Source organism: Ursus maritimus, unplaced genomic scaffold, assembly GCF_017311325.1.
Source record: "Ursus maritimus isolate PB19 unplaced genomic scaffold, ASM1731132v1 scaffold_15, whole genome shotgun sequence".
Lineage (NCBI taxonomy): Eukaryota > Metazoa > Chordata > Mammalia > Carnivora > Ursidae > Ursus > Ursus maritimus.
In genome coordinates, this window is record NW_024423897.1 from 57,740,099 (window position 1) to 57,767,888 (window position 27,790).

At 45.4% G+C, this 27,790-nt stretch overlaps 1 protein-coding gene across 1 annotated transcript in view; it reads right to left on the reverse strand.

Annotated features, from left to right (window-relative positions):
* The window catches only part of ADCY2 (adenylate cyclase 2), a 387,226-nt gene that overhangs the window by 169,003 nt on the left and 190,433 nt on the right, over positions 1–27,790 (reverse strand). Inside the window, exon 4 of the mRNA XM_040630559.1 lies at positions 13,373–13,522. Coding sequence (XP_040486493.1) covers positions 13,373–13,522 — 150 coding nt within the window. The remainder of the gene's footprint in view (positions 1–13,372; positions 13,523–27,790) is intronic.

Genomic DNA, 27,790 nt, shown 5'->3' on the forward strand with positions numbered 1-27,790 from the left:
TTCAAGCTTTACCAGTTTCTTGGCTCAGGAAGTTTCTCTTATTCCCCACCCTCTTCTCTCTTTTGTTTGAATTCACGTGTTGTGTTTTACTGGAGGAAATCCTAAAATCGCCATGTCACGGCACACGTGTGGGGTTGTACTTTCTGAGTGCACACATGCTCACAAGTCTTTACTTAAGCCTCACTGATGCATGGCAATTTGACTTGGTGTACAAATCAAAGTGCAAAATACTCTTCTTAAGTATTTTTAAGACTTTGCGCTGTGTTTTTAACATCTGGTGTTGTTTATGAGAAATGAAAATCAGACCCTTATCCCATCACACTTAACCTAGGAGTTATTTTTTTCCTCCATTCTAGAAGCTTTTAGGGTTTCTCTCCTCATCCTTAGTACTAAAATGTCAGCAGCACAGAGATGAGTCCATATGGATATTTGGAGTGTCTGTTGAATAAACAAAGATTCGGGCTCATAACTCGAATGTCTTATCAATTCTTCCTATAAAGAAATGTCTCTCAAGCATGACTTAAGAGCAGATGGGGATAAAGATATTACTAGAAAGAAGGTAAAGGATGTGATTAAGAATCCGTTCACTGGTAACCGGGTAACCCGAGAGCCATCTTCCTTCCCAAAGCTCTTACTCAAACTGCACCCTCACTGGGAGGGCCTTTGATGCTTTCTGTTGTCAACATTTCCTCCCTATTGGCTGAAAAAGTACCTTCTGCCCTTTATGGCTTGGGGGCTCTTTCTTTTAAGGACTTTGAATATGCAGTTGCTGGCTTTGCTTTTATTATCACTCTTAAAAATTTCCCAGTGAAGCCTGGACCACATCACCTGAGCCTCAGCTATCCTTTTGCTTTGATATAAAGCATCAGTTACTTTCTGGACACTCTCTTTAGGCCATTTGGAATTCAGAACGTTGAACCCCCACCTGTGCACCCGCCTCCCAGAAGCCTGAGCAAGTCCCCGGCAGAGGGGCTGTGCGGGGTGCATCAGACCTAGGTCCTGCTTTGCAGGGCACAGGGGACACTGGAAACATGCATAGTAGCTTTGATTTTCAAATTCCTCATTCCTTCTACTCAGGAGGTGCTCCTGGGAAGAAAGGCTGAACAGGGAGTAAGTACAGAACTTTCTCTGCAGCATCAGAAAAGCAAGTTTTCCAAATCCTTTCTCAGCTGGAGCATCGGATTAGCCATTATTTTTCATGAGACTGAGAAGACAATCCAGCCCATCATTCTCTATTTCACCAGCGAAGAAAGAGAGTAAGAGATGAAATGATTAAAGTCATCATTCTCTAGAGAAAATACTCACAAAGTACCATAATTTTGGTCTCTCTGTCTCTTTTTTTTCTGCATAATATGTTTGATTTGGCCTTTCTAGGCTTCATGCTCATATTGCTCATTTCCCAATGAAATAAAATTATGATGTCACCAAAGGCAGAAGACAGTAGCTATAAATGCTGATTTACATGGGAAATGATGGGAACATTTTTCATGAAAGCATATAAAAAGCAAACTTATTTAAAGGCAAGTTTTATCTTTTTTCCCCCCATTATTCATCAGCAACTTTGAGAGATCTGTCACTCCTCTCTCCTGTGGAATTTGTCACATTTCATGCTCATTTCTACCAGCTGATGAAGTACATTGCTCTTCAATGAAAGGATTTCCCTCTGTTTTTCAAGAGAGCATTCAAAATCCCACTCATAACTTTTCAGAAAGCTCACTCATTCGGCAGTGTCACAGCTTCACGGCCCGAGTTTTGAGTGCTGCTTGATCTATCTGTCCCTTTTCAAGCATAGACTCTATGGTTGACATTCGTCTCAGTGTACGGACCCATTCTGTGGAACACTCACTCCTAAACTCCTAAATGTCCCCCTAAAACATTCTCCTCCCAATTTAATAAAATTCACCAGCAAAGGTCTGAAACAGTAATTATGTTAAGTGCTGGACTCATTGATGTCAAAATCTAACACTCTTTCTAAGATCCATTATCCGGGGGGCCTGGGTGGCTCAGTCGGTGAAGCGTCTTCCTTCAGTTCAGGTCATGATCCCAGCATCCTAGGATTGAGCCCCATGTCTGGCTCCCTGCTCAGTGGGGAGGGTGCTTATCCCTCTGTCCCTCCCCCTGCTCCATGCTCTCTCTCTCTCTCAAATAAATAAATAAAATCTTGAAAAAAAAAAATAGATCCATCATCCTGTAAAGTGTCACCACGATGTCTCCATGAGCCAAGTGTTTCATCAAAAGCTAGTTTAAATGCACGACCCTCAGCAGATCTGGATCAAGTTAACAGGCTGGGGTGATTTCAAGCTTGTATTTTATTTTGACATAATAATTGGGTTGTTTATAACACACACAAAAGTTCTGTCTGGACACTCCCTCCTGGAAGGCTCTATTGATCACTTCCATGACAATGAAGCTAATGTGACCCAAGTTCATAAAAATATTTCAGCCATCAGCACACTAGGAACTTTCGGGGAGAGGAATATGGGCGGGAGGACAGCAAATGGCACATTTTTGCTGTTTATCTTTGTTAATTTTTTGACGATTTAACATGAATGACGACATGGTATAAATGAGCCTTCTAATGGGAAGATGTGTCTGATAGTATCGGGGTTCATTCCAAGCAATCACGGGGCACACAGTACTCAGAGATTCCACTTAACCCGCAAAGAATTCAGAAGAGACAGAGCAGGAGGGTCGTGAAGGGTGAATCAAGACGGTGTAAGAATAGTCCGGAGTCCAGAGTTAATCACAAGGCGTCCAAAGTGTCAGAGGACATGGCTTTGTAAATAATAACACAGTTAAACTAAATATTTCTAAGTACATATATAATTAATAATTGCATTATGAACGCTGAATGGAGAGAGAGTGAGAACACTATATTGGTGTGGTTTTTTTCATCTGTGTTTAAGAGTGCGTGTCCTTGCCTACTCCATGCAGGGAACTAAACTAGGTTCTAAGACTATAAAGAAAAATAATAAAATAATAGACAGCACTTGCCACCAAAGAATTCAGTCTAGTCTCCTGACGGCAGGAATGAGCCCCAAGTAGGCCTCCTAGAGGTATGATGATGATGATGATGTCCCTGGGAAATGAGCCCCAGAGTCACTAAGTCTGGCAGTAAACTCTCAGGCAGCTGTCCAAACGGCTGCCACATTCTGACCGCCAGGGACCCAAGCACAGGCAGGGCCACTGGGAGGAGCTCAGCACTCAGACACCTGCAAGGCACACTCACACATGTACCCTGCCTCATGCTAAGTGTGTGCTTTGTGTTTGGTCCTCCAATCACTGGATCCCGTCCTGGATTGAGAAGATCCGCATAAGTCACTAAGCCTTATCCAAGGGACGGTCATGTCGTTCAGGGCTGAGATGCCCGGCGTGGCTTGCCAACAAGCCTTCGATTCCATCAGATCGGTCTGAGCTCATTCCACAGTCACTGATTAAGTACTCATGTTTTGATTCTATAAATCTTGTTTAGAAAACCAAAGTCATAATATCTTAGAGATCTTAGAGAATCTGGCGCACACACAGCCAGAAACATGCCTAAAACAGGGTAAAGAAAAGAAAGAAGAAAGGAAATAACAAGAAAATTCCATTTTGAGGCCAAAACGTTATTCCCTGGACTCCTGTTTTCTGGCCCATCACGATACTCCTGTGGAGTATCTCCCATCTTGGGATAAGGAAACCTGGACCAAATAAACTGCTTGGCATTTTCTGGCTTCTCTTTACAGCTGCATATGTCAAAAGAGCTGTCGATAGGGGCGCCTGGGTGGCACAGCGGTTAAGCGTCTGCTTCGGCTCAGGGTGTGATCCCGGCGTTATGGGATCGAGCCCCACATCAGGCTCTTCGGCTATGAGCCTGCTTCTTCCTCTCCCACTCCCCCTGCTTGTGTTCCCTCTCTCGCTGGCTGTCTCTATCTCTGTCAAATAAATAAATAAAATCTTTAAAAAAAAAAAAAAAGAACTGTCGATAGTCACTGCATGCCCTTTCTCACCTCCTATTTTCTCCTTCCCTGAGCTCAGTCACTTCAACCCCTCTGCCCAGGCCACTGATGACCGCCATGTTGCCAAGACTGGTGGTCACTTCTTTGACGCTCCCTCCACTGTGACTTTCAGCACTTGACTAAGCTGCCCACTCTCCCCCTAAACTTTCCCTCTTGGCTTCTCTGACTTTTCTCCTATACGAGTGATCCTTCTCAGTGACTTTGGCTGACTCCACCCCTTCTGTCCTTTTTCTAATGGTGTGCATTTTGGGGCTTGGCCCTGGGCCATTTTCATATTTTCTGATCATATTCTCTTCCTAGAGGATCTCATGTAGTCCTTTAAATACCAACTATATGTTGATGACTTCCAAATTGACATTTTTAGAACCAGATCTTACTTAAAACTACAGCTCAGCATCTCCCTTTGGACATATCATTGGTATCCCAAAATTAACTGTTCAAAACTCAACTATTGATTTCTACTCCACCCCTACACCTCCAATGAGTATTGCTTCTAAAGACTTTGACATCTTATAAGTGACTCACCAGCCATTACCGAGTTGCTCAAGTTCAAAGCTTATGAATCTTTCTTGATTATTTTATCTTTCTCTCATCTAACAACTAACTCGACAGCAATTCCTACCCATTTAATTTCAAAATCTGCCCTGCCTATTCTGTCCACTCTGATCCAAGCTCCTCTGATCTCTAGTCTGGACTACTGCCAAAGCTCGTCCCTCGCTAACGTTCCTTCCTCCTCCATTCTCCACCAGCAGTCAGAGAGATCCTTTAAAAATGCTACCAGTTCATCTCCCTACCTCACTTAAATCTTCCAGGGCCTTCCCACTCAGTATATAATAAAATCCCAAGACCTGAGCACCCCTTGCAGGCCCATTGTGTGCGCCGGCTCCTGTCTCCCTCTCCTAATCTCTTCTTTTACCCAACTGTCCCACTGAGCTTTATGTTCCTCAGGTGGGACAGTCTGGTTCCTAACTCAGGCCCTCTGCAGGGCTGCCCTCTGTTAGAGCACTTTCATCAGGTTATCAGAGGGCTACATCCTCCTGGAATACCCATTTCAGCTCAAATGTCGCCTCCCCAGAGGAAACTCCCCGATGGCCTCTCCAGTGTGCCACTCTACCTTCCCCATTATGCTTCGTCACATGAACTCGTTTTATCTTCTGATCAAACTTATGCATTTAGTAAGTTATAGTTCGTCTCCTGTCATTGGAATTTAAGCCCAAAGAGAACAGGGACCTTAAGCCTTAGGTATTATTCTATTCCCTGGGGTTAATCCCTTGGCACAGAACATACAATCAAAGATAAAATTGTGAAGTAGGAGTTTTGACAGATAGGAGAACTAGTGCCTTCCAGTCTCCATAATTCTGTATTTAATGGAAGTATATACGTAAAAGCCATATATTTTTTAAAGATTTTATTTGTTTATTTGACACAGAGAGAGAGAGAGAGGGAACACAAGCAGGGGCAGAGGGAGAGGAAGAAGCAGACCCCCCACAGAGCAAGGAGTCCGACTCGGGGCTTGATCCCAGGACCCCGGGATCATGACCTGAGCCGAAAGCAGACGCTTAATGACTGAGCCACCCAGGCACCCTGTAAAAGCCATATTTTAACTTAACAGTTTTTGCACAGCTTTATGTGCATATCATTACCTCAAATGCTCCTCCTGTTTCATTCCTGAGCATTTCATATAGTTGTACATGTTTTCACCTTTATGGAAAACATAGGGTTCTAGGAGGAATTTTCACATCCAGCAGCTTACATATATTAAATGGTCCCTAATATATAACAGATTAAAGGATTCTTTGAGAAAAGCCCTAGAACAAAATTTCCTAAACCTTTGAGGACACTCAGATACACTTAAAAAAAAGAAAAAATCCAAAGAGTAACACCTTTGGAAAACACATATGCAATTAACAAAGTTCTAAAACTTGTAAGTCCTAATTTTTAATCTGGTATAAACATCAGTGGGTGCCTCAATTCAATAAGCACAACACTAATACCATGTGAAGTGTTTTGATCAATGACTGTGCTCATGGTAATAAATAATTAAACAGGTTCAATAACTTTAACACTTTAAATCAGTCCCGTGTTGGTAAGTATAAAGTGCCTTTTCTTCCCTATTAACAGTTAAGTGGCCCACCTGAGGTTTCATCTGCAAGAAGAAAGATATCATAGAAGACTGACACTTTGCCTTTGACTTTGGAGTAAATATACATTTTCTCCTCTATGTGCTACATACCAGAAGAATGGATAATGGAACCAGAAGGACTGATTTTGGAATTTCTTTCTATTGGGTTTATTTTTCTCATATCAAATGGTGTAGAGCTTCCTTGAGTCCTTCCACCAGATTATCCTTTGCCTATTATATAATCTTGCCAGCATCAAAATATTGCATCACAGGGTATGAAAAGTAGGCGGTCTCCATGAAACACTAAAAATTCCCCGAGGCCCGAAATATCAAAACCAGATGCTCTCCTTCGGGTGCAGCTTCTGTCTTCCGTGCTTCTTTTAGGTTGTCAGCATAGACTAGCTCGTGATAATCTGGAGCAACAGGACTGTTTCCCAGGTGTTTCTCCAACAAGACAGGTGAGCTGCTTACCATAAATATTAGATGGGAATTTTGCTCAAGTTTCTCACACAGAGAAACTTCTGCAGAGTTTTACTTTACCTTTTAGCTTTTCTTCTGTCAAGATATAAATAGACACTTGCATATATTTAATTCATTAAAAGAATCGCTGCTTGATTGTTGTAACTTTTATTTTTTTCCTTCGGAGCAGAATGGCTCACTTGTTCAAGAATGAACAAACAGTCGTTACTGCTATTTTCATGAGCTCCTATTACTAATCTCCTGCAGTGCTATTCTTCATGAGGCATGGGCATTTGAATCCCTCCTNNTTTCCCTTGGTCTTGGATCTGTAATTGTTCATTTCTCTTTAAAGGGGCCAAAGTACACATTCACGATATGGCCTTCATTGCAATCTTAGAAAATACGTACTGATTTCAAACATTTTAACTAAAGGACCTATCTGAAAATACTTCAGGCTTATTAATGTATTTTTTTTTCTGGAATTGATTTTCATTTCTCATTTAAAGGAACCTGGTAAAAGGATCGTGGTGAAATGCAGCATCCTGAAATACCCTGCCCTGGAATTTCTCAACGAGGCATAACATCCGAGCGTCCCAAGGATTTAAGTCATCAGTATGAGGCAGTATGGAGCAAACCATGAGAGCAATTCTTGGACTTCAATCTGATGGACTCAAATGGCAGACACTTTGCGGACAGCCCTTTCATGAAACCACGACTCTTCATTTTTTCAGCTTTCAAGCAAAGGGTAAGTGTGATTCAATCTCTCACTAACGAATGCCGAGAATAAGTTGCTGATGAACCTCTGTGTGAGCTGTGACCTCTCCACCAAGAGAGAAAATGATGTCATCGATCACTTAATAAAATGGAAGCAAGTGGTGACCAAGAACATATAAGGTATGACTTCATCAGGGAAGGGATACCAAATAAAAACCGTACAAGTGACTATTTAATAAAATAGAAAAAAAAAGTAGACACACAGGAAAACACATTCCGCTGCTGGGACGGGAGTGTAGTTGACCATCTTCGATGATGCCAGAGCCCGAGCAGGGCTCACATACCTGAACCGAACGGTGCACAGGGGGTGGAGCTGCGAGATTCTCACGTTCTGCTCCTCTCCTGCGTGCACCACGCCACCCAAAGGTCTTGGGTAACATTTATAATGACATTTCCTGCTTGAATTCTTCTGGAATGGCAGGGAGAAAGTCTCACCGGCTGGAACTGTGGTTGAGCTCTTCATGCCCCCTTTGGTTTCCGTTGAGGTGGCTCTGCGTGGACTCCGCTCCTACTGCGATGAGGGAACTGGGGGAAACGATGAGTGCGCTAACGCGAGCAGCCGGGAGGCCTCAGCCCGCCCGTTCTGCGGCCGACAGGTAAACTTCTGACCTTGGGGAGAGCACGCTGCGAGAAAGAGGGTCTGGGGCAATTACCCACCAGCTACAACCATGTCTCCGTTCAACCTGTTATCCTCGGGGAAGAGTGAAGCCTGCAGAGGAGGGAGCTCCGGGATGGCACGGCCGCGCTACACCGTCCCTCCTGCCACCTGGAGCTGCGCGGCTCGGCCCGGGCGACAGCTGCTTTCTGGTGTTCGAGGTGACAGCGTCAGAATTACCGGAGTTCAACGGCAAGACCGGCGACTGAGTGCTTGCTAACAGGATACCATTTCTTAACAGGAACACTGTCTCTTGAACTGGGCGAGGGATCAAGGACACCCGAGAAACTCAGATGTTAGGAAATCTGACCAACATCACAATCAAAGAGAGCGTAACCGTTTGCGATTCAGGCAGTCTGCCTCCACAGTGCACCCTCTTCTCGGCCCCGCCAGACACGTGTGGTGTGGAAGTAAAGCCAGAGACAGATTCCGCACTGTGGCCCCTCGCGTGAGGGACCTCCCGTTGACCTTCCTGACACCCTCATGGATGACACATTGCTTGTCGTGGCAGCGCGTTATCGAATGATCAAGTCACGTTTGGTACTGTCTCATGATTTCTTATTTAACCAGTCATGATAAACAACGTAGTTAATCAAAAAAAAAAGTCCTTCATGCCTGGGAAAATCTCTAGTCAACGAACCAGCCACAGAACCAACAGGACAGGCAGAAAAAGCCACACTTACTAGCCGAGGGATCTTGCATAGGTAATTGTGACAGTTCCTTTATCCGGTTGAAATAGGAAAGGACTTAGGTCATCGAGTTGATCCAGAAATAGCCTTGAAAAGAAGACCCCATCCTAGTCCCTGGATCCCGTGATCATGTCACCTTACATGGCAAACCAAGGACTTGGCGGATGTGATTAAATTAAGGACCCCGAGATGGGGAGATCACCTTGCATTATCCTTATGGGGGAAGCAGGACTAGAGGCAGACGGAGGGAAGAAATACAACAGAGAATCAGAGGGCGAGAAAGGGAAAGAGGCGAGGAGAGGGAGACTAAAAGATTCTATGCTGCTGAATTTGAAAATGGACAGAGGGGCTAGGAGTCATGGAATTCAGGCAGGCTCCAGAAACTTGAAAAGGCAAGGACATAGATTCTCCCTCAAGCCTCTCAAAGGAGCCAGCCCTGCCAATACTTGGACTTTCGCTCATGAGACTAATTTTGGACTTCTAACCTCCAAGGATGCCAATAAATCTGTTCTATTTTAAGCCACTACATGTGTGGTAATTTGCTACAGTAGCAATAGGAACTGGATACAATATATGTAAAGTACTAAAGATACTACCCCGCACATTACAAAGACTCAAAAAAAGAAAAAAAAAAAGTTCCTTCTTTTCCTCTTTCCCTGATGAAAACGGACCAAATCTAACAGCCCAAATCTAAAACCACTTCAACAGCACTTTTCCTGGCATCCTAAATGACTTATGTAACGCGATCAGCAATGCCCTAATATGACCTGCTATCATACTAGGATAAACATGGGCGTGTTCATTATCTACCCAGCCGTGAACACAAAAGGACCAGTTACTTATTGCACTGAAGTTTGCAGAAAGGAAAAACAATTAGTCCCCAAAGAGAACCAGGAAGCCTACGGGCTCACTAACCCCCCTCCGCTCCTGGGGTACAGATCCAGGTTTGCCAGGAGGCTGTCTGTGCCTTGCTTGACTGGTGCTTTCTATTGGAATGCATATTTGGTCACAGTCAATCCATAGCAGGGTTCCAGATGAAGGGAGACAATGTAAAAACGCTCTGAATTACATTACTTTAAAACAAAGACAACATATACATGGAAGAGGGTTTATTTTCCTTCCATTAAAAAAGCAAATCCAGTTTTTATGACTACAGAGGCAAAATTTATTTCCACTGCCCATGCGGTTAGGAGAGAAAGTCCTTGTTTTGCTCTAAATCCAGCTCCCATCAATTCCGGAGAGTCTATTACAGACTCCAGGGAAAAACACTTGCTGTTTTCTCAGCTTTGATAAAGAACCTTCTATAGCACTGAGACAGTGCTCAAGAAACGGCTATGGCTTTTCTTGCAGGATTGAGACTTAAGACCAAAGTCAAAACTCCCCAAGAAAATACCTTCAAGCCCCAAACGTGGCCTTGATGCTAATGTAATACATTATATCTCCCACCTGGTTAAAAAAAAAAAAAATCACAGTTTTTAGTGTTTCTATGTGAGAGCACTTTCAGGGCAGGAACATAACTCTGAGAAAATCTCTGTGAACATTTTTCATTTCCTCCTCTCCCCAAATCTCATAGCACAAATAGTCACTTTATTCAAACAGGTTATTTTTTTTTTAAGATTATTTATTTATTTATTTGACAGAGAGAGACAGCCAGTGAGAGGGGGAACACAAGCAGGGGAGTGGGAGAGGAAGAAGCAGGCTCCCAGCGGAGGAGCCTGATGTGGGGCTCGATCCCATAACACCGGGATCACGCCCTGAGCCGAAGACAGACGCCTAACGACTGTGCTACCCAGGAGCCCCACAAACATGGTTTTCAGTCTCTAAAAATTCATCTCATTTGCATCTAGGGAAAATATCACAACATCTGAAGAAAAGAAAGTAAAGACTGGAGCAAGACTGAAAAGGTTTCAGAATTCCTAGACACCTCCCAACAGCATCAGCTTTGGAGCCCCCAACGGGGTTGTAGATGTGGGGCTTGCTGGGCTCACCTGACATTGGCCTTCCTCTCTGAGGAGTAAGGTCAGCGCTGGGTGACGCGGTGGAACTGGCTCGGGAACGACCCAAGATGGCGGCTGCTCAGCCTCTGGGAGCATCGGCTCCGCCTGAGGCAACTGCCGATATATGTTACTAAAACGATGGCACGTATTTCATCCTAATAGGTGCTGAAACAAATCCTTTTGCTCAGCACACACCCCTGTCCTTGAAAGAAGCACTTTGAAGGACACTGCTGTTTGCTACAGTGACTATGGATGAAACAAAGATGGTCTGTGGTGAAGACTGGGCAGGAAGGGACATGAGGAACCCTCGGACCTTAATCTGCTCTGTGGCCGTACCAGGACTCACCATCTCAGGGGCTGACCCTCTGTGTGAAGGACACACAGTTTGCCACTGGCTAATTTTTATATATTTCCTTATATCTATCAGATCATGTCTTACTGATTTTATTAACTAAGAGAAGTTTTTGTTCCCAGTTACTTACAAGCCAGTCTGAAGAAAGTACGAGCACTCATTCTAACTCTAGAAACACATTTTCCGAGGCCCTAACAAGAAAAGTACCACATTCTGGGCACCAGACCCTGAGAGCAGACTCCCAACTTCAACAGCAAAACACACTTGTGGTATCAGATTATATTTTCTTAAACATCTTTACTACAAGGTCTTCTTCTTTCAAAGTGTCCCTCTTCTCTTTACTTTTTTTAAAATGCTCCTTTGCAGAAAACTAGTAAATGCCCTTATAATGCCTTATAACACTCTCATGACAGCCCCATAAATTCTCTAGCACACAGGATGCCACAGCTACCAAAGGTCACAGCGTGGCCATCGGACTAGTTGGAAGCCACTGTGAGAGGCTGACACCGGCTCTGGTTGCTCAAGGATTCTTCAGAGAAGCATGTAGTGCACATGAGGTCAGTAGCCTGACTTACCGCTTTTGTCAGAGCTGGTACTATAAATATTAGGTTATATAATCTGTCTACTTGGAATGTCAGTTCCCTCAGCCTTGGTGCGATTTTGAAGTAGATTCTGGAGGTGATGGAACAGAAAGTTAAATATGTCTGTCAGGACCAACCTGATAGAGTCCCTGCTGTTTGAAAAAGGAAACCATCTATCCTAGAACATCAGGACTCTATAGAGAAAACAATCATGAACCTACGGGCTGCTGTTGAAACTATGGAATTTTCTAGAACCCAGATTTAAAATACTACTGAACATAGCTAAATGAAAACGTACTAGACAACTGTCCCAAGTTAACAACTGTCTATACGTCTTTATGTTGAATCTAGAGTTTGATATGCACAGAAATCAAGGAACTAAACATTTGTCCCTAAATACCTTTGCTATACAAGCTGTAACACAAAATGCTTCTTTTTTAAAGATGTATTTATTTGAGAGAGAGAGTCAGTGTGCAAGGGAGGGAGGGGCAAAGGGAGAGAGAGAGTCTTAAGCAGACTCTGAGCTGAGCACAGAGCCCGATGCGGGGCTCGATCTCACGATCCTGAGATCATGACCTGAGCTGAAACCAAGAGTCGAACGCTCAACCAACTGAGCCCCTGAGGCGTTCCCACAAAACGCTTTTTAAAAATTAACTATGAGATTTGCTAATAATATCAGTGAGAATGAGATGTTCACAGCCGCACCCCCAGTGTCCGGAAACACTCCTGCCAGGCGCTCAGTCGATCTTTGTTGAGTGAACGAACTGAACTCCCTGTTTTCAAAAAGGAATTCGATCACTACTCTGCAGTCTGTACACAAATAAAAGTCCAGCATCAAAGTTTAAAGGATGCTTTTCTGCTGCTACCACCGTGATACATTCTGGTGCAATTTTTTAGAACAGGCTCCACTCGGTACAGTTTAACGAGTAATCATGAAGCATCTTCTGTGTGCCCGATGCGGACAGGTGTAGCCTAGGCCCCGTGAGGAAGGCTCTCAGAGAGGGGGGGTGGGGTATTCACAGAGGGTCCTGCTACTCTTCACCTTTATGGATGGGAGCTGGGTTCCTGGTGACGATACACAAACCCAAGAAAAACAAAGCCAGTCACGGGCTGTCCCACCATCGCCTGAAGTCTAGCACATTGAAGACAGGGCCCCTTGTGTCGTTTATGGTTTCCCCTGCTCTCCATCACCCATGATGACAGCATAGCTTTGCCTGCCACACGTCCTCTCACTTTTCAATGCTTTGTCCTAACCCATGTATTTCTCTGGTGTGCGTTTCCAGGCATCCCCCTCAACGGTCACCACAGGACAGCCCCCGTCACGACAACGAGCTCTCTGCTGGACCCTCCCTGACAGCTCCTGTCACCTCCCTCAGGGGCGACTTTGACTGCTTCCTGCCACGTGGACAGCAGGCGCCATGGGAAGCACTGTGAGGCGCAGAGGGAGGAGGCTCAGACGTTAGCGAGGGCAAACACTGTCACAGAGCACTGGGCTGTCACCCAAAGCGAGCGTCTGCACAAAGCACTATTACTATTACTAATTCTTACTACTCTTGCTGGAACGTCCCCGGCCACGTGTTGATGGCAGGTGGTGTGGTGTCAGCACGTGGGGGGTCCTGCGGTCACTGCATCTGGGTCTGCAGGTGCCACCCCTGAGCCCGGGCAACCAGGGGCTCCAGATTCTTCCTGATGCCCATGATGAATGAACTGCATATTGTATGTATTAACAGAAAAATGCATGTTACCTGCTGACGCTTTTCAAATTCCAGCTTGATCCGAGACTTGATACAGTTGCAGGTGTCCTGATACGTCTGCTGCAAGGCCAGCTCCATGAGGTGCTTGTGGTACGCTCCCGCCAGGTTCCCACAGATGAAAATGATCACATTGGCCAGGATCTAAAAAGACAGAGAAAGCCATTCAGGAGGGCGAGTGTTGCTAACTCAGGAGCACAATGGTCCCAGAATGCACACTGGCACCAGCAAGAGACGACGCTGCGGCAGGAAGACAATTCCATTTGTTTCCAAACTCACATTTTTATTTGCTTAATAGAAACAGCTATTTCCTTCATGGATTCGAGCCTGTTCTTGGATTCGTGCCCTCTGATGGATGACGCTGCAGTCCCTCTCTTGTCTGTGGGCCCAGCCATGTGATCTGCTGCAGTTAATGCAATGGGCAGGGGTAAGTGAGAGCCAGACCCAGCCCACACTTAGAAGGACTGGCATGTTTTTGGGTGGCTCTCCTGTGCTTCATCAGAGAGAACATGCTCTCGCCGGCCCACTGGCCCCAAAAAGATGAAAGACTACAGAACAGCGCCAACCAGACAGCCAGCAGTCTACTACTGCGTGCCACAGGGATTCTGTGGTTGTTACACAGCATTATCTCGGTGACAGGTGACTGATCCAGGCTGTTCTCATACCAAGACTGTACTTACTGAGCCTCAGTAAGTGACATTCCCTCTTATGTTCTGTTTATACAGGAATATGGTCAATTTTCAAACCGTATAACTCACTACTCTTGATGATAAAAATTCACGTCAACAAAAATTTGGGGGGAAAACAGAAAAATACAAAGAAAAACTAGAAAGAACCTACACGAGCCCTGTCCAGGAAGAATGCCTTACTGTCCATACGGCCTCATCCCCACTCCATGTCCCCCTGCATTCTCCAAACTGTTGCCAAACTTTGTTTTGCCAAGACCTCCACCTTGTTCCAAAAGGACTGAATTCATTCTGAATGCAGTGTTTTACTTTGCTTTTTTAAAAATATTTGATCAGATTTTTTTCAGGTCATAAACATTCTGTGCAAACAGGATTCTGAATGCTTAGATAACGTCCACTTCTATGACTGCACAACTTAGTTTTAGTCATACTATTACGACATGCCCATGTCATACGACACTTACTTCACTAATATCCCTTGCATCGGCATTCTGCGATAGCGGTCACCCTGACGTATAAAGCTTTGGCTCATGCTTCATCTTTTCCTTAGGTCGGCTAGTAAAACACACCGAGTCAGAGGCCATGGCTATTTTTCGGTTCTCGACACATATTGTGGAATGGCTCTGAGGAAACTCTGCATTTATATTCTCACCCACAGTGTGGGACCCTGTCCTTTCAGTGTGTCCTCTTACCGAGCACAGAACTCACACAGAGCAAGTGGCAGTGATGTGTAAAATGGATTCGTACGGACTTCGCTCTTATGTGCTCAGGGCAAGACCTGCAGGTCAGAGGGTGGGTGGCCACACCTGGGTGAGGTGCCCTATCGCCCCCTCCTCCACATGACCTCATGTCTCACCAAATAGGGCGCTAATGGCTTTTAAAACAAAGGCAGGGCCTCAGCTTCCAGAAGCCCGCATTCTTCTCTGAGAGCCTCCCATTAACATCAGCTTGTTGCTTCTTCTGATTATCTGATTGGAGAGGCTGGGAGAAGGATCTGGACCCCATGAGCCAAGGCTCTGCTCCTCTCAGGGGGGCCTTCCCTCATCCCCTCTGTTCTCAGCCAGCAGAGCCCGTGGACCCGCACGCCCCTGTGTTGGGAGCAGGAGGAGCTGGGGTGATTCAGGGGAATGGGGTCACGTCCCTGTGGCCCAGACCCAAGCCCCATCTCCCAACAGCTGTAACGGTAGCAAAGATGATATCCTGTTCTCCATCCACCTGATGTCTTTGTCTCACTCTCCGTAGGTTATGAATACGGGTGGAAGACAGGGCTCCTCCAGCCCAGGGAAATCCAATTTGGGGACGGAGGGCAAAGCAGGACAGGGTCAGAAATGGGAAGAATGATATGCTGAGCTTCTCTCTGAATAAACACATGCCCCACAGAAGCGGGGATGGGTTGTTCAGACCAGAAGGGCCTTCCAGTTGTCCATCGAGCCCACAGATCCTGGAGGTGGAGAGCTCCCACAGCTCGCCCTCGCTCTCACAGCAGCCCCCGAAAATGTCCTTTTAGGTAACCCTATCCTCCTCCAGTAGAACGGATGATTCAAGTATTAACTTTGGGTATTGCTGTGTGTGTGATGTGTGCACAGTGATATGTATATGGGATATATTTGTCATGTGTGCATATGCGGTATGTGTGTACAATGCGTGTGTCATGTGTGTGGCGTGTGTGAGCTGTACGCGTGACCCGTGCATGTGATGCATACGTACCTCTGACATGTCTCCGGGTGACGTGTGGGATTCATCTGTGTCTATGGTATGTGGTTTGTGTGACGTCTGTGACATCTGTGTGCACACTATGCGTGTCATAGATACATGTCATGTGTGGCTTTGTATGACATGGGCATGAGCCATGTACATCTCTGTGTAATAACTGACGTGCATACGTGACACGCCCGTGATCTGAGTGGGAGGCATGTGTGCTGGTGCTGTGTGTGTAAGTGTGAGCACAGGCCCAGAGGGGGGGAGGGGGGCGACTTCACTGTCATTTCCAAACATTTCTAACAGCAGGGGGCGCCCCTTCCTCCCACAGCCGTACTTGCAGCCACCACCGCTGTGGACGTAGATCACGTGAGCACGGGGGCACGCACGTTCATTCAGCCCCCCAGGACTCTGCTTCTGCAAAACGACCCTCTACTTTGCTAGATTCTCCCAACTTCGTCACTGCTGGATTTGCTTTCAAGGATGGAGCACCAAGGAATGCAGACAATGAGGAAAGCCAACACAAACCAGACTGCTCAGAATTAGAAAATGCTATCTCTTTCCTTATTAGATACAGCTGAAATAATAACTTAGTGATGATCTAAGGGAGATTTTTCTTTTTCTCTTTAAAAAAATGCCTTCAAAGCAAAAATGTCAACATTTTAGGAAGTGGATTCCTTCAAAATGAGAACCAAATGTAAGCACAGAGTCTGATGACGCCATCCGCTGTCCCCGGGAGCCCCCTCGATAGGATGCATGAACAGGGTGCTTCTCTCGCAACCCTGGAGCCACCTACCGGGATGACGAATCCTGCCTTCTCCTGTCTTCTACTGAGGATCCCCATTATCTCCTCTGAATCCCCCCGGGCCCAGAGTGGGGCAGGTGTGATGTGGTCCTATGGATGGGCTGCCCCACCCCGAAGTCCTGTTGTGGGGGCACCTATGGTCCCTGCCACCACCCCCACCCGATTGCCGAGGCTGTGCTGCCCTCCAGAGGGACGCGGCCAGTGGACCCCGAGCTCTCAGCTCCCACCTGAGCCAACAATACAACGGCTTGCATTCTGCACAGGCAGCTACGTGGGGCCCCTTCTTGCAGCAGAACCACTGGCCCCAAGTCACAGCTCTTTATGACCGCGGCCACTTCTTCCCACTCACAGGGACCATGAGGGCAACAGGCCCTTCCGCCCTTCTGGGAACGGCTGCTTCCTCCACCAGGACACCTGCTGCTGTCACCGGAGTGTGTCACCTCCCCCTCCAGCTCAGGCCAGCATTCGAGTGGCTGCATCTGGACTGCACTTGTAGGCTGAAGCCAGGGTCTCCCACAGGCCCACTGGGCCCTTGCCCATCGCTGGTGTGGTCACCAGGCAAACGCTTCCTGTCTGCTATCATGCACCCCCAACAATCTACAAGGGGAGCCTGTGTGTTGGAGGACAGAGGGAGCTCCCGAAAGGCAAGTATGGCTTCCCTGGTCTCAGCCTGACAGCGTGCTGGCAAATCTGTCCTGCAACCCAAGGAAAAACCTGGTTGCGGGTCAGTCTGGATGCTGCATTGCTTCAAACGACACGGATTTCGAACACTTTCTGGCTACTAACAGGTGGAAAGAATGTATTCACCAATTTGTATTTGGATATGCAAAGGAAATGCTTAAGAAATAAACAACTAGGGGCACCTGGGTGGCTCAGCTGGCGAGCGTCTGCCTTCGGCTCAGGTCATGATCTCGGAGTCCTAGGATCGAGTCCCACATGGGGCTCCTTGCTTGGCAGGGAGCATGCTTCTCCCTTTGCCTGCTCTGTCTGCTGCTCCCCTTGCTTGTGCTCTCTCTCTCTCTCTCTTTTTGACAAATAAATAAAATCTTTAAAAAAACCACAACGAAATAAACAACTAAGAGTTTCAATGCCAAGTCAAATATGGGACATTTTTTTTCTGATGGAAAAAATTAATTAAATTTTCTGATACCTGCTATCACCCTGAAATACGGTACTCTTTAAGATTAATAATAGAACTTGGCCCTAGCATTTTAATAACCACAGGAATTTACAAATGTGATTGATGTCCTAAATCACCTTTCTTTCAAAAGGGTACATCATATAATGACTTGGTATAAAACCCAGGGCACCAAGGAAGTGATTCACTTAAAATGTTCTTTTCAAAAATAATATCACAGCATTTTATTTTCTAGAAAACTGTTAGGCAGAACACATGATGAAAAACCCCATTTTCACAATGTTGGATTTGTTTTATAACATCAAACCTTCGTGGTGCCTTCTTTCATCTCGTCGCTCCATTTAGCTACTTTTGCATCTGTCAGAAAACAGGAGAGGGAACTTGGCCTCCCACGAGATGTCTTGGAAGAAAACAAATTGTTTAGGGTGAAAACAGCAGTGAAAAGTTTACCGTGAAGAGTCAAACCGGGCCTTGAAGTGGAGCGCAGCCCAGTACAGGGGATCTTCCCGAACCTCTGGGGAAAGACGCTCAGCCCAGCGGCTCCCCACTCCCCACCTGCACCTTATGTACCTGGGGTCATCTGGCCAAGCTGCTCGGAGATTCTCAGAACTGATAAATCCAAACATACCTTGCATCTTTTCACCCTTCCAAGGGCTCAGAAGAAAACCACCAGGAGGATGGACATGTTTTATCATTTCACCTTATAGGCAAAGAAATGGTCTAAAAAGTTGAGAGATTGAGGACAGATCCCTAGGCAGGCGAGGCTCTGGATTATTCCTGTTCCATCCCACACTGCCCCAGCTCATATGGGTCAGGCAGTTCGTCCAGCGTGATCCGACCGTCTGCTAGGGCATGGGGAAGGTATTTCTAGGGAATTTTTGAAGAGATGTGTTATACTGTAAGAAGCTCATAGTTTTTTTCTTTATAAAGCATCTGTATCTTATGCTATAAAGCATTTCGATCATTTATGTTATTTTAAGTGGCTGTGTTTTGGAGGCCACGTGTCCACGGAGCATTTAACTGGGGATGCTGGCATGTCTGCGTGTGTTCAAAGGAAAGTAACACGGGGGTCAAGCTGCCTCTAATGGATCACGTGACCAAGAGCAAAGGCCCTGAGGGTTCTCTCACTTGGGAGGAGAACATTCAAGTGTGTGAGTTCACTGTCCTTAAACATCTGGGAAATTACCATGTGGCTTAGATGACCACTCAGAAACTTTGCAACTCTGAGATTTCATGCATTGTAAAGAGTTCAGTCTTCCTGCTCTTAATCTTAGGATAGGGGCTGCAAACTGCAATGCCCACAGAGGACGGCAGACAGACACACGCACTGAGGGCAGGCTTCTGGGAAGGAGAAGAACAGCATCACTTAAGGACACGATTTCTCCAAGAATTAATAGCACAGGGTCGAAGGAGAAAGGACACTATAGCATTTGAAATGGGTCATCAGTTTAAGACAGCGCAGATCATAAATATGCAAAAACACCAATTATAAGTCAAAAGAAAATAAAAGGAATACAAGAACGTGATGAAAAGAGCTGCAAATGAATATTCAGCAAGCTCACTGCATCTCATAAGCATCAAATCTGGCTTAAATAAAACAATGCTCTCGCTCGGGAGAGAAAATGATCGCGTAGCATTTCCCTTAATGGAGCTCTCAAACACGCTGCAGAGACTCCCACCGCCAGCTCCTCAGCATTCCTTGCGACTACAGAAGAATTAAATTTGCAATGCCCTGGCCTAAGGATTTCTGCTTTTTATCATGTAGTGAAGACCAGAAATATTGTGCTTTGAATAATCACATCCAGTGATCCTTAGGTCATGTGTTAGAATTCTCGAACTCAAAATCCTTCCAAATGAATAGGAGTGGAGTCAGAAATAAAGTCTGGTGGACTGAAAGTGTGTGTCCACCCAAATTCATAGGTGGAAGCCCTCACCCCAATGTGATGGTATTTGGAGGTGGGGCCTATGGGAGAAATTGGGGTGTAGATGAGGTCATGAGGATGAGGCTCATCTGATGGGATTAGTGTCTTTACAAAGAGAGGAAGAGACCAGAGCCCTCTCTCTCCACCGTGTGAGGACACAGGGAGAAGGGGCCAGGAGAACTCTCACCAGGAGATGAACCACGAGGCACTGTGAGCTGGGATGCCCCAGACTCCAAAACTGAGAAGTAAATGTGTGTAGTTTGAGCCACCCAGCTGCGGTGTTTTATCATGGCAGCCCAGGCAACTCAACAATGGGCATTAGAGGGCTCTGAGTTTACGACTGGAATCGAAAATCAGGAGGCAATTTGATGCAATTCGATTTCCTAGGGAAATGGCCACTGAAAACAGATAGTATGGCTCATTGTGACCCTTACTGTCACTATCCTCTTTTATATTACATCTGTTAATATTAAGTCTTTTTGAATAGCAAGCATCGTGTTATTTTTCCAGCCACATTTGGGTTGAAGGATAAAGAATCTCATACATAGACGGGGCTCAAGTCCATTATCACAGGTAGAAAAAACGGGAGGTGGGGGGAACGTTTGAGACCCTTGCTTGTCTCAGAAGGGTGCCATCAGCTCATCATAAGCCAAAAGGAAGAGATGAGCCTAGAAGATACTCAAGACCTTGATAGAAAGTTCCTCCCACAATGCAAGTCATTGAGAATGCAGCTTCCCAAGAAGGGAAAGCTGACTTAACCAAGCAGAAAACCAAACTTGTACTTCTGAGCTCAGTGTCTACAGACCTGAAATGGATGGGGACAAGATTGGCGTGATGAACAGTTGAGAATAACAAAAAAGAGACAAGACAGAGTTTCCAATTTTCTGAACTCTGCAGGAAAAGACAACACCAGCCTCCCTCCATTGAGATTCATAGCTCACTCTCCTTCCTGCAGAGGAGGGCACTATCACACTGTTTATTCTCTTGTGTTTTCTCTCTTTGACTTCAAGCACATGGAACAATCTCAGCATTTGGGGCTTAGCTCCTCTCCACCATGGCAAGAGAGGAGACCAAACAAGGAAGTTGAAGGGGGGGGAGGGGACCACTCCTACTATAACTCACATTGCACACTTCTCCGGCATCCAAAGTGGGGCCCCTCGTTTCCTTTGTATTGTGACCAGTTCTGCAGGCTTTTCTCCAGAGCAATGCTATCAGACATTTCTCTCCCCACTCCCTTCAGTGTCAACAGAGCTCCAAGTCCAGTTCCGAGAGCACCTGATGACAAAGCTCGTCTCTGTCTGGTCCCAACGCTGTCTCCTGCCACCCAGCCTGCTCACACGGTGATGCTTGGATGATTACACCTGACATTTTGTTAATCACCCAATCAATGATTAACTTAACTTTACATCCCGGCTAATACCCCATAGAAATCATTATCACCTTGGTCTTTGCGAGTCCAAAGAGTCAAAAGGTTAATTATCCCCAAGAGATTCCATTCTGCTTATTTCAGAAACTCAAGGGAACAAACGGTCCTGGATGGTCCAAGGGGTTATTAATTATAAGTCTCTGAATCTTCCCAAACTCTTTTCTCCCATATGTAATGACACACACACAACAGAACACATTCTCAGTGATATGTCTCAGGGCTGTTCAAAACTTTAAGAAACGTAATTATATACTAATTAAACCCAAATTTTACTAATCTTAAATCAGCTTTCCTAAGGATCTGTACCAAGCAATATACAACAATTTGCTTAATTCTAGAGATTTCCATGAACTTAAAAGTGAAAAAAAGAAAATTTAAAACATTTTAGAGTTTCATTAATTAAAATCCTCTAATTAATCTGAAACAATGAAATCTAGCTTCATTTAAACACCATACAAAATTCTCTTCATTCTTCACCACTTAATGGGCAACACGTTTGATCTGCGCCCACACATTAAAAAATTTAAAAGCCAAAAGGTGTTCAGATTCAAATAACAAATATGACCAAGGCTATCAGGGACCTCAGTCTGTGTGACTTCGTTCAAGACGAAATGATAATTCTATTTCCTGGTGCACATGCGAGATAAAGATTTCCTTTCAAAGAATACAGCGCACCGGAAGGGACGCAGGCATGCCTTTTGTGGATACATGGGGTAGTTCTGCACTGATGGTCTGTGACATGCTTCAGTCCCATTATAACCTCACAGCAGTAGGTAAATTCAGAATTAAGCAAACCAAGCACAGTGCACCCTTCTGATTATGACTGAATAAGAGGGCACTTTATGAAGGTAAACAGACCTAAATGGAGTTATTAAATGTAACGTGACAACAGAGGGACAACTGCCTAGGGAAGAGGCATAGCAACACAGGGACGGCACGGCCAATCTTGGGCATGAACTTAAACGTGACATTACTGAGTGCGTTCACAGAGAGGCAACGGATCGCAAACTCCTGTGAAAACAAGACTCCAAATACAGGAGAAACACAATGAGTGCTGTGATTCAGAAGGTCTACTTTTGAATTGGAATGCCCGTTTTAGTAAGGGCAAAAAATGTTCCAGAAAGCCACACTGTAATTAAAAAAAGATAAATCACTGCCTGGATGCATACACTGAAACCTTTTGTGAATAGGAAAACAAAAAAATTTCCTATTACAAACTAAACTTTAGATGTTTCCTTAATGATACCAATTATGGGAGGGGAGACCTGGCAGCAGCTTCCCTTTTAATAGAATAAAAGGCCGATATGAACTTAAAGACAGTCTCTCCCCAGAGCGTTCTCCCCTCTCCTACTCTGTAGAAAGTGATGTAATGAATGTCTCATCTCGGCTATTGTTAAACCATCATCCGCTGTGTGTGGCATTTCTGCAAAAGAACGGCAGCCCCAAACGTCTAAGGAATGCACGTTTTAACGTTTCAGTGGATTCTCTGGTAATTTCTAAATAATCTGTCTTTAAAACTGAGTACTGTGCTGGTATGAACGGAATTGCAACCCCACCAAATTCAATGCCAGCCCCAACACTGTGTTCTGGAAGACGTCAAAGACACGTTTTTAATGCCGTTGACTCCAGATCTTGATTTCTGGTCAATTTCAACCAGAGACTATACATTAGTTTTGCCCAAATCACCAAGAAGCATCTTTTGTTTTCCCAAACGACCACACGTGCAGTTTTCCCAGGTGGCAGCATTCATGGACCATAATCAAAAAGAGTGGACTTGGCTAAAACTGTAGTGGGTGCGTGGGGCGCCACGACGCGACATGCTAGCTGGGGCGGCTGAAACGACGACGTCGATGTGGCCACGGTTCTCAAGGCCCAAAGGCAGATCAAGGTGTCGGCAGGTCTGGTCTCCCCCGAGGCCTCTCCTTGACTTAGAAAGGGTCTTCGTGTTTGATTCTAGCTGTGCCCCTGCTTGCTCCTTTCTCTGTGTGAGCTTCTCTACACACGGTGGTGTCTCCCCGTGGGTCCTCATCTCTTCTTCTGATAGGGTCCCGGGCAGCCTGCACGAGAGCCCATCCAAACAGCCTCCTTTCTCCCTCAGCACCTTCACATGTCCTCTCTCCACATGCACTCACATTCGGAGGTCCTGGGAGCTGGGGCTTCAACATACCAATTTTTTTGTGGGTGGCGGAGGCACCACGCAGTCCACAGTAACATGATGCTGAGTGTTACAGACACATCATTTATACATTGCCAGAGAATCCACAGAAACATTAAAACGTGCATTCCTTAGACATTCGGGGCTGGCCGTTCTTTTGCAGAAATGCCACACACAGCGGATGATGGTTTAACAGGAACAGAGATGAGACATTCATTACGTCCCTTCATTCAACCAACGTTATTGAGAGTTCATTTATGATCAGCTAAATGTTGCACCCCCTCCCCATAAAATCAACGTCATTGGGATAAATGCAGTAAAACAAACCAACAGTACAAGTCAACAACGCAAGTGAACAAACGCAGGCGACACCAAGCAAGCTTGTCATGAGCGGGTCAGTGAGTCGGCCGCGGTAGCTGCTAGGATCTGGGGGCATTGCAGACGCGGCCATCATGGCTGCCCACAGCTAGCTGTCTTATGAGAGAAGGGTGCCGTGGTGGAAGGAAGACTTATGATAAGTGGAGCATACTTCCTCCAACATTATTACAAAATTTTCCTTGCAAAAAGTGAAGCCACTAAAACCACGAATGCAGAAGTTCCCAAATTTCCCTGTTTCACAATGCTCGTAGTGTCTCATGAACTTTTCATAACATTCCTAGGCCAAAGGACATACCCCAAAGTATTGTTTACTAAATAGTAATGTCCAGAAAAGTTAAGTATTATGACCTGACAACCTAGTAGTTGTTGGGGAGAAAAAACAAACAAACATATATATTGAAATAAAACATAATATTTTTGTTTCATTCTTAAAAGACCCAGAGACTTAAGATGGGCCCTCAACAGCCAACATGCTTGTGGAGCATTTCATAACTTCACAACCACTGGATTCTGATTCAGCAGTGCCACTCACAATTCCTATTCTGTCTTGACTTCTTGAATTCTTGAAAATGTAAAATAGCGTGAGGTGTCCCCCCAGGGGTGCCCTGGCACAGAGTTTGGGAAACCACATCACTAATAAACTACAGTTTCAACAAAATAAATAATGAACTCAACAGAATTGAAAGCGTTATTAAAATCATGATGGGCATGAGATGTATTTTCTCCTTTGTAAACTCTTAAAAGGTATACTTGATTAGACCAAAAATCTATGAGACTTGTTGGCAGCTTATACAAAGGTGTTTGCTTCTCCTAGATAATACCTGAAAGTATTATTGTGCAGGTTTTTAGAAGATCCAGCTCAGAGTAGCTAACCCTGATGGATTTAACCTGATGGGTTCAAGTCTTCTACCTATCAATTTTGTGATTGACTCGATGCTGAGGCAGGGTCAGAAGGAGAATGCTACCCAGAATCCCACGTTCGTTGATGCAGGAACTACACAAGAGGGAGGTAGTTTGGGGTAAAAGTTGGCAAAAATGCCGTGGGAAAAGGAGAAAAAGAACAAAGTCTTGTGTCATTGCCAATGGCAGGTACTTCCTTCCTCAAGCCCCCTTGCCTTCCTCAGAGACGAGAAGCAGTGACCTACTCCACCTCATCAGCCAGGGTCTCACCCAGAAACGAGGGGAAAGTCTCCCGAAATGAGAATTTACAATGGTTTCCAGACGGCAAGCTTCACACACACTTTTTCAGCTTGTAAGAAAAGTAAGAGAGAAAGCCCCGACCTTCGTCTGGGACTGTCATGGTCATATTTTAAAACTCTAGTGTTTCCAAGTCTAAGTGCATTTCTGGGATGAATTAACTTGCTTCCTGATGGTGCGAAGAAATGCTGCAAGCCAGGGAGGAAACAGAAATCCATCCAAGGCTACCAGAACTCCAAAGAACACGTATAAAAAGTTGAGAATCTTTACTTCCGTTTTCCAGTGGACACATTACATACATAAACTTGCCCACTAAAAAATCAAGAGTAAAATGATTCGATGATTAGTCCACAGGTACTCATTTTTTTAAGGACCAAAATAAAGAATAGAAATCCTGGCTGGTAAGTCATGATTACCCCTTTATTTTGTATCACATATAAATCAGGCCTTAACCAATTAGAGCAATATTTACTATCTCACAATTTATTTTAACTATTTGAGAAACATGGCAATGCCATTCTTTATGATTGAATAAGACGATTCAGGGCATGAAATTAAATAGAGCTGCACAAAAGTTTACTGAATATTTAAGAAACAGAGAGAATAGCCTGAGAACGGGTCTTTACATGAGAAAGGAGAAGAGGTGGGCCGTGCAGAGTTTCCCACGGTCAGGTGGTCCTGATGGCGGCCTTCCTCCTATCAGACAAATTACCCTGCTGTGCTTGCTAGGGGCACACTTCTCACAGCTCAAGGACTTCCACAGGCACTGCCCTGAAAGACGCCGATGAGAAAAAAACAAAACAAAACACACGCCCAGCATCAGAACCACACAGCAGAACTGAAATGGCTGAAACCATTTGATTTTAAGAATATGCATTTAGAAATTGCTTTGTTTAGATGAAATTTGACAACCAACTTCCACAAGGTGCAAGGAAAACCGTTTTTAATCTCCATGCTCAAGAGAACCGCACAGACCCGGACCATCACCCCAGGTTATCAGTTGTCTCCAGGCAATGGGATGCTGGGCTCTAGTTCATTCCTGACTTTCTCCCAACAACAAGCCAGGCTGGTCCTAACCACTCAACCCTTACAGCACACAACCCTTCCTTCTCATTCTTCCTTTGTGACCAGCTCTTAACGGCTTGTCTACTTGAGCTCTTTCTACTACTTTGATCCCCGACTCTCCACATTCCACTTCAAACTAGGTAGCAACCTCAAGATGCCACTGAAAGTACCCCCATCAAAACCACTGGCCCCCTTCCATTCCCCTCCTCACTCCCTAACAGGACTCCGGAGGAGCGCCTCAGCGGCCCCTGGTCACTTTCTGCTGTCCAGAAACACCACCTCTCTCGGCTTCCTGGGTTCCATGCTCCCCTGGGGTCCACTTATCCCACTGACTACTCCCCCCAACTCCAATGTTCCACTCTCCAGGGCACCATGTGGGCCCCCTGATCTCTCCCTCCCCAAGTCATCCGTGCACCTGTCTTCTTCAACACCAATTCCCAAAGGCAGACCTCTAGCCCAGATCTGGCTTCTGACGCCTGCATTCAGAACAGCTGGCATCTCCCCTTCAATGTCTGCCTGAAACTCCTCCATGCCCTGCCCCACGGCACCTTCAACTTCCGTTCATGTGATACCCCCCAACTCCGCTCTAGGCACCATGCCCTCCTCTGAGGTCCTCCAACTTGCTCATCGCTTCAGGCCCAAGGCCTTTACACACACAGCTCTCTGGGCCTGAGAGAGCCCCTTCCTACCCCTCTTCCCATATGGGGCCATTCTTCTTCTCCCTGGCTTGTAGGTCAGCCCCTCCCCAGCATGCTCTCCGAGGGCCTCCACGTCACTTACCAGCGCTATGCCCAGTTATCTCCTCCAAGATTACTTACACAAAAAACACAATCACCTGTATTTATTCATCTGTTTATTGCCTGTCTCTCCTGCTCTGCTCTATGTTCCAGGATAGCAAGGATCCCATCTATTTTATGTCCTTATGTATATGTTAGGTAATTTCTAAAGGGTCTTTTGTGATGTGGATTTGGAAAATATTCTTTGAATGACTGAATATAGTCCCTTACACCCACATGAATTACTACATCAGAATTGGAGAGATCCTAATTCACACATGGAATAAAAATATATTCTTTCATTTAACGGGTATTATTGAGGGCCTACTATGTGCCAGGAACTGTTCAAGGTACAGGGACTATAATCTTGAGAATAAAGGCAAAAATCCTTGCTTGCCCTCATGAAGCTTACATTTAAATACGATTTTTGGCCTTGGATCAATCCACTCCTTTTTTTTGCCTTTCATATTTGGAAATAAAGCTTCCTAGTTGCTTTTTAAGATGTTAGCCTTAATATCAGGGTCATGCTTTGACATAGACCTAATGTCCCTGCAGTAAATCCACGCAAATGGTACCTAGAACAGACGTGAAGAACTTGGACCCCAAACGGCCCTATCAAAGTTATCCTGAAAAGACAATGTAGATACGTGTTTTATCACCTGAAAGAGAATGACACTCTCCTAGGCTGACCAGATTTGACTCTGATCTGTTGGGGAAACATCTAAAGAAAAGATGTGTGTTAAAAAGAGGGGGGATGAGTGGGTGGTGAAGATTTTAATTCTGGAAGCCCAGAAAAAGGCCAGTCTCTGAAGAGAACAGTGCTGTCCAGAGCAGATGGCATCTTGTGAGCTGATTCTAGTACCTGGCCCACCTGGCTGGTGCACTCCCCAGCGGATGTGCGTACTTAAGGCTTTCAGAAGTTGGTGTCTTAAACCACGCATTCTCAGTGGGGGCCAGATCACCCCCCAGAGGGCAAGCATTGCTTCTTGGAGAAAGCAAGAAAAAGTACCTTTTCTTTTTTTTAGTGAGTGAGAGTGTGCATGGGGGGTTGGGAGGAAGGGCAGAAGGAAAGGGAGAGAGAATCTTAAGCAGGCTCCACGCTCAATGCAGGGCCTGATAGGGGGCTCAGTGTCACAACCCTGAGATCACGACCTGAGTGGAAATCA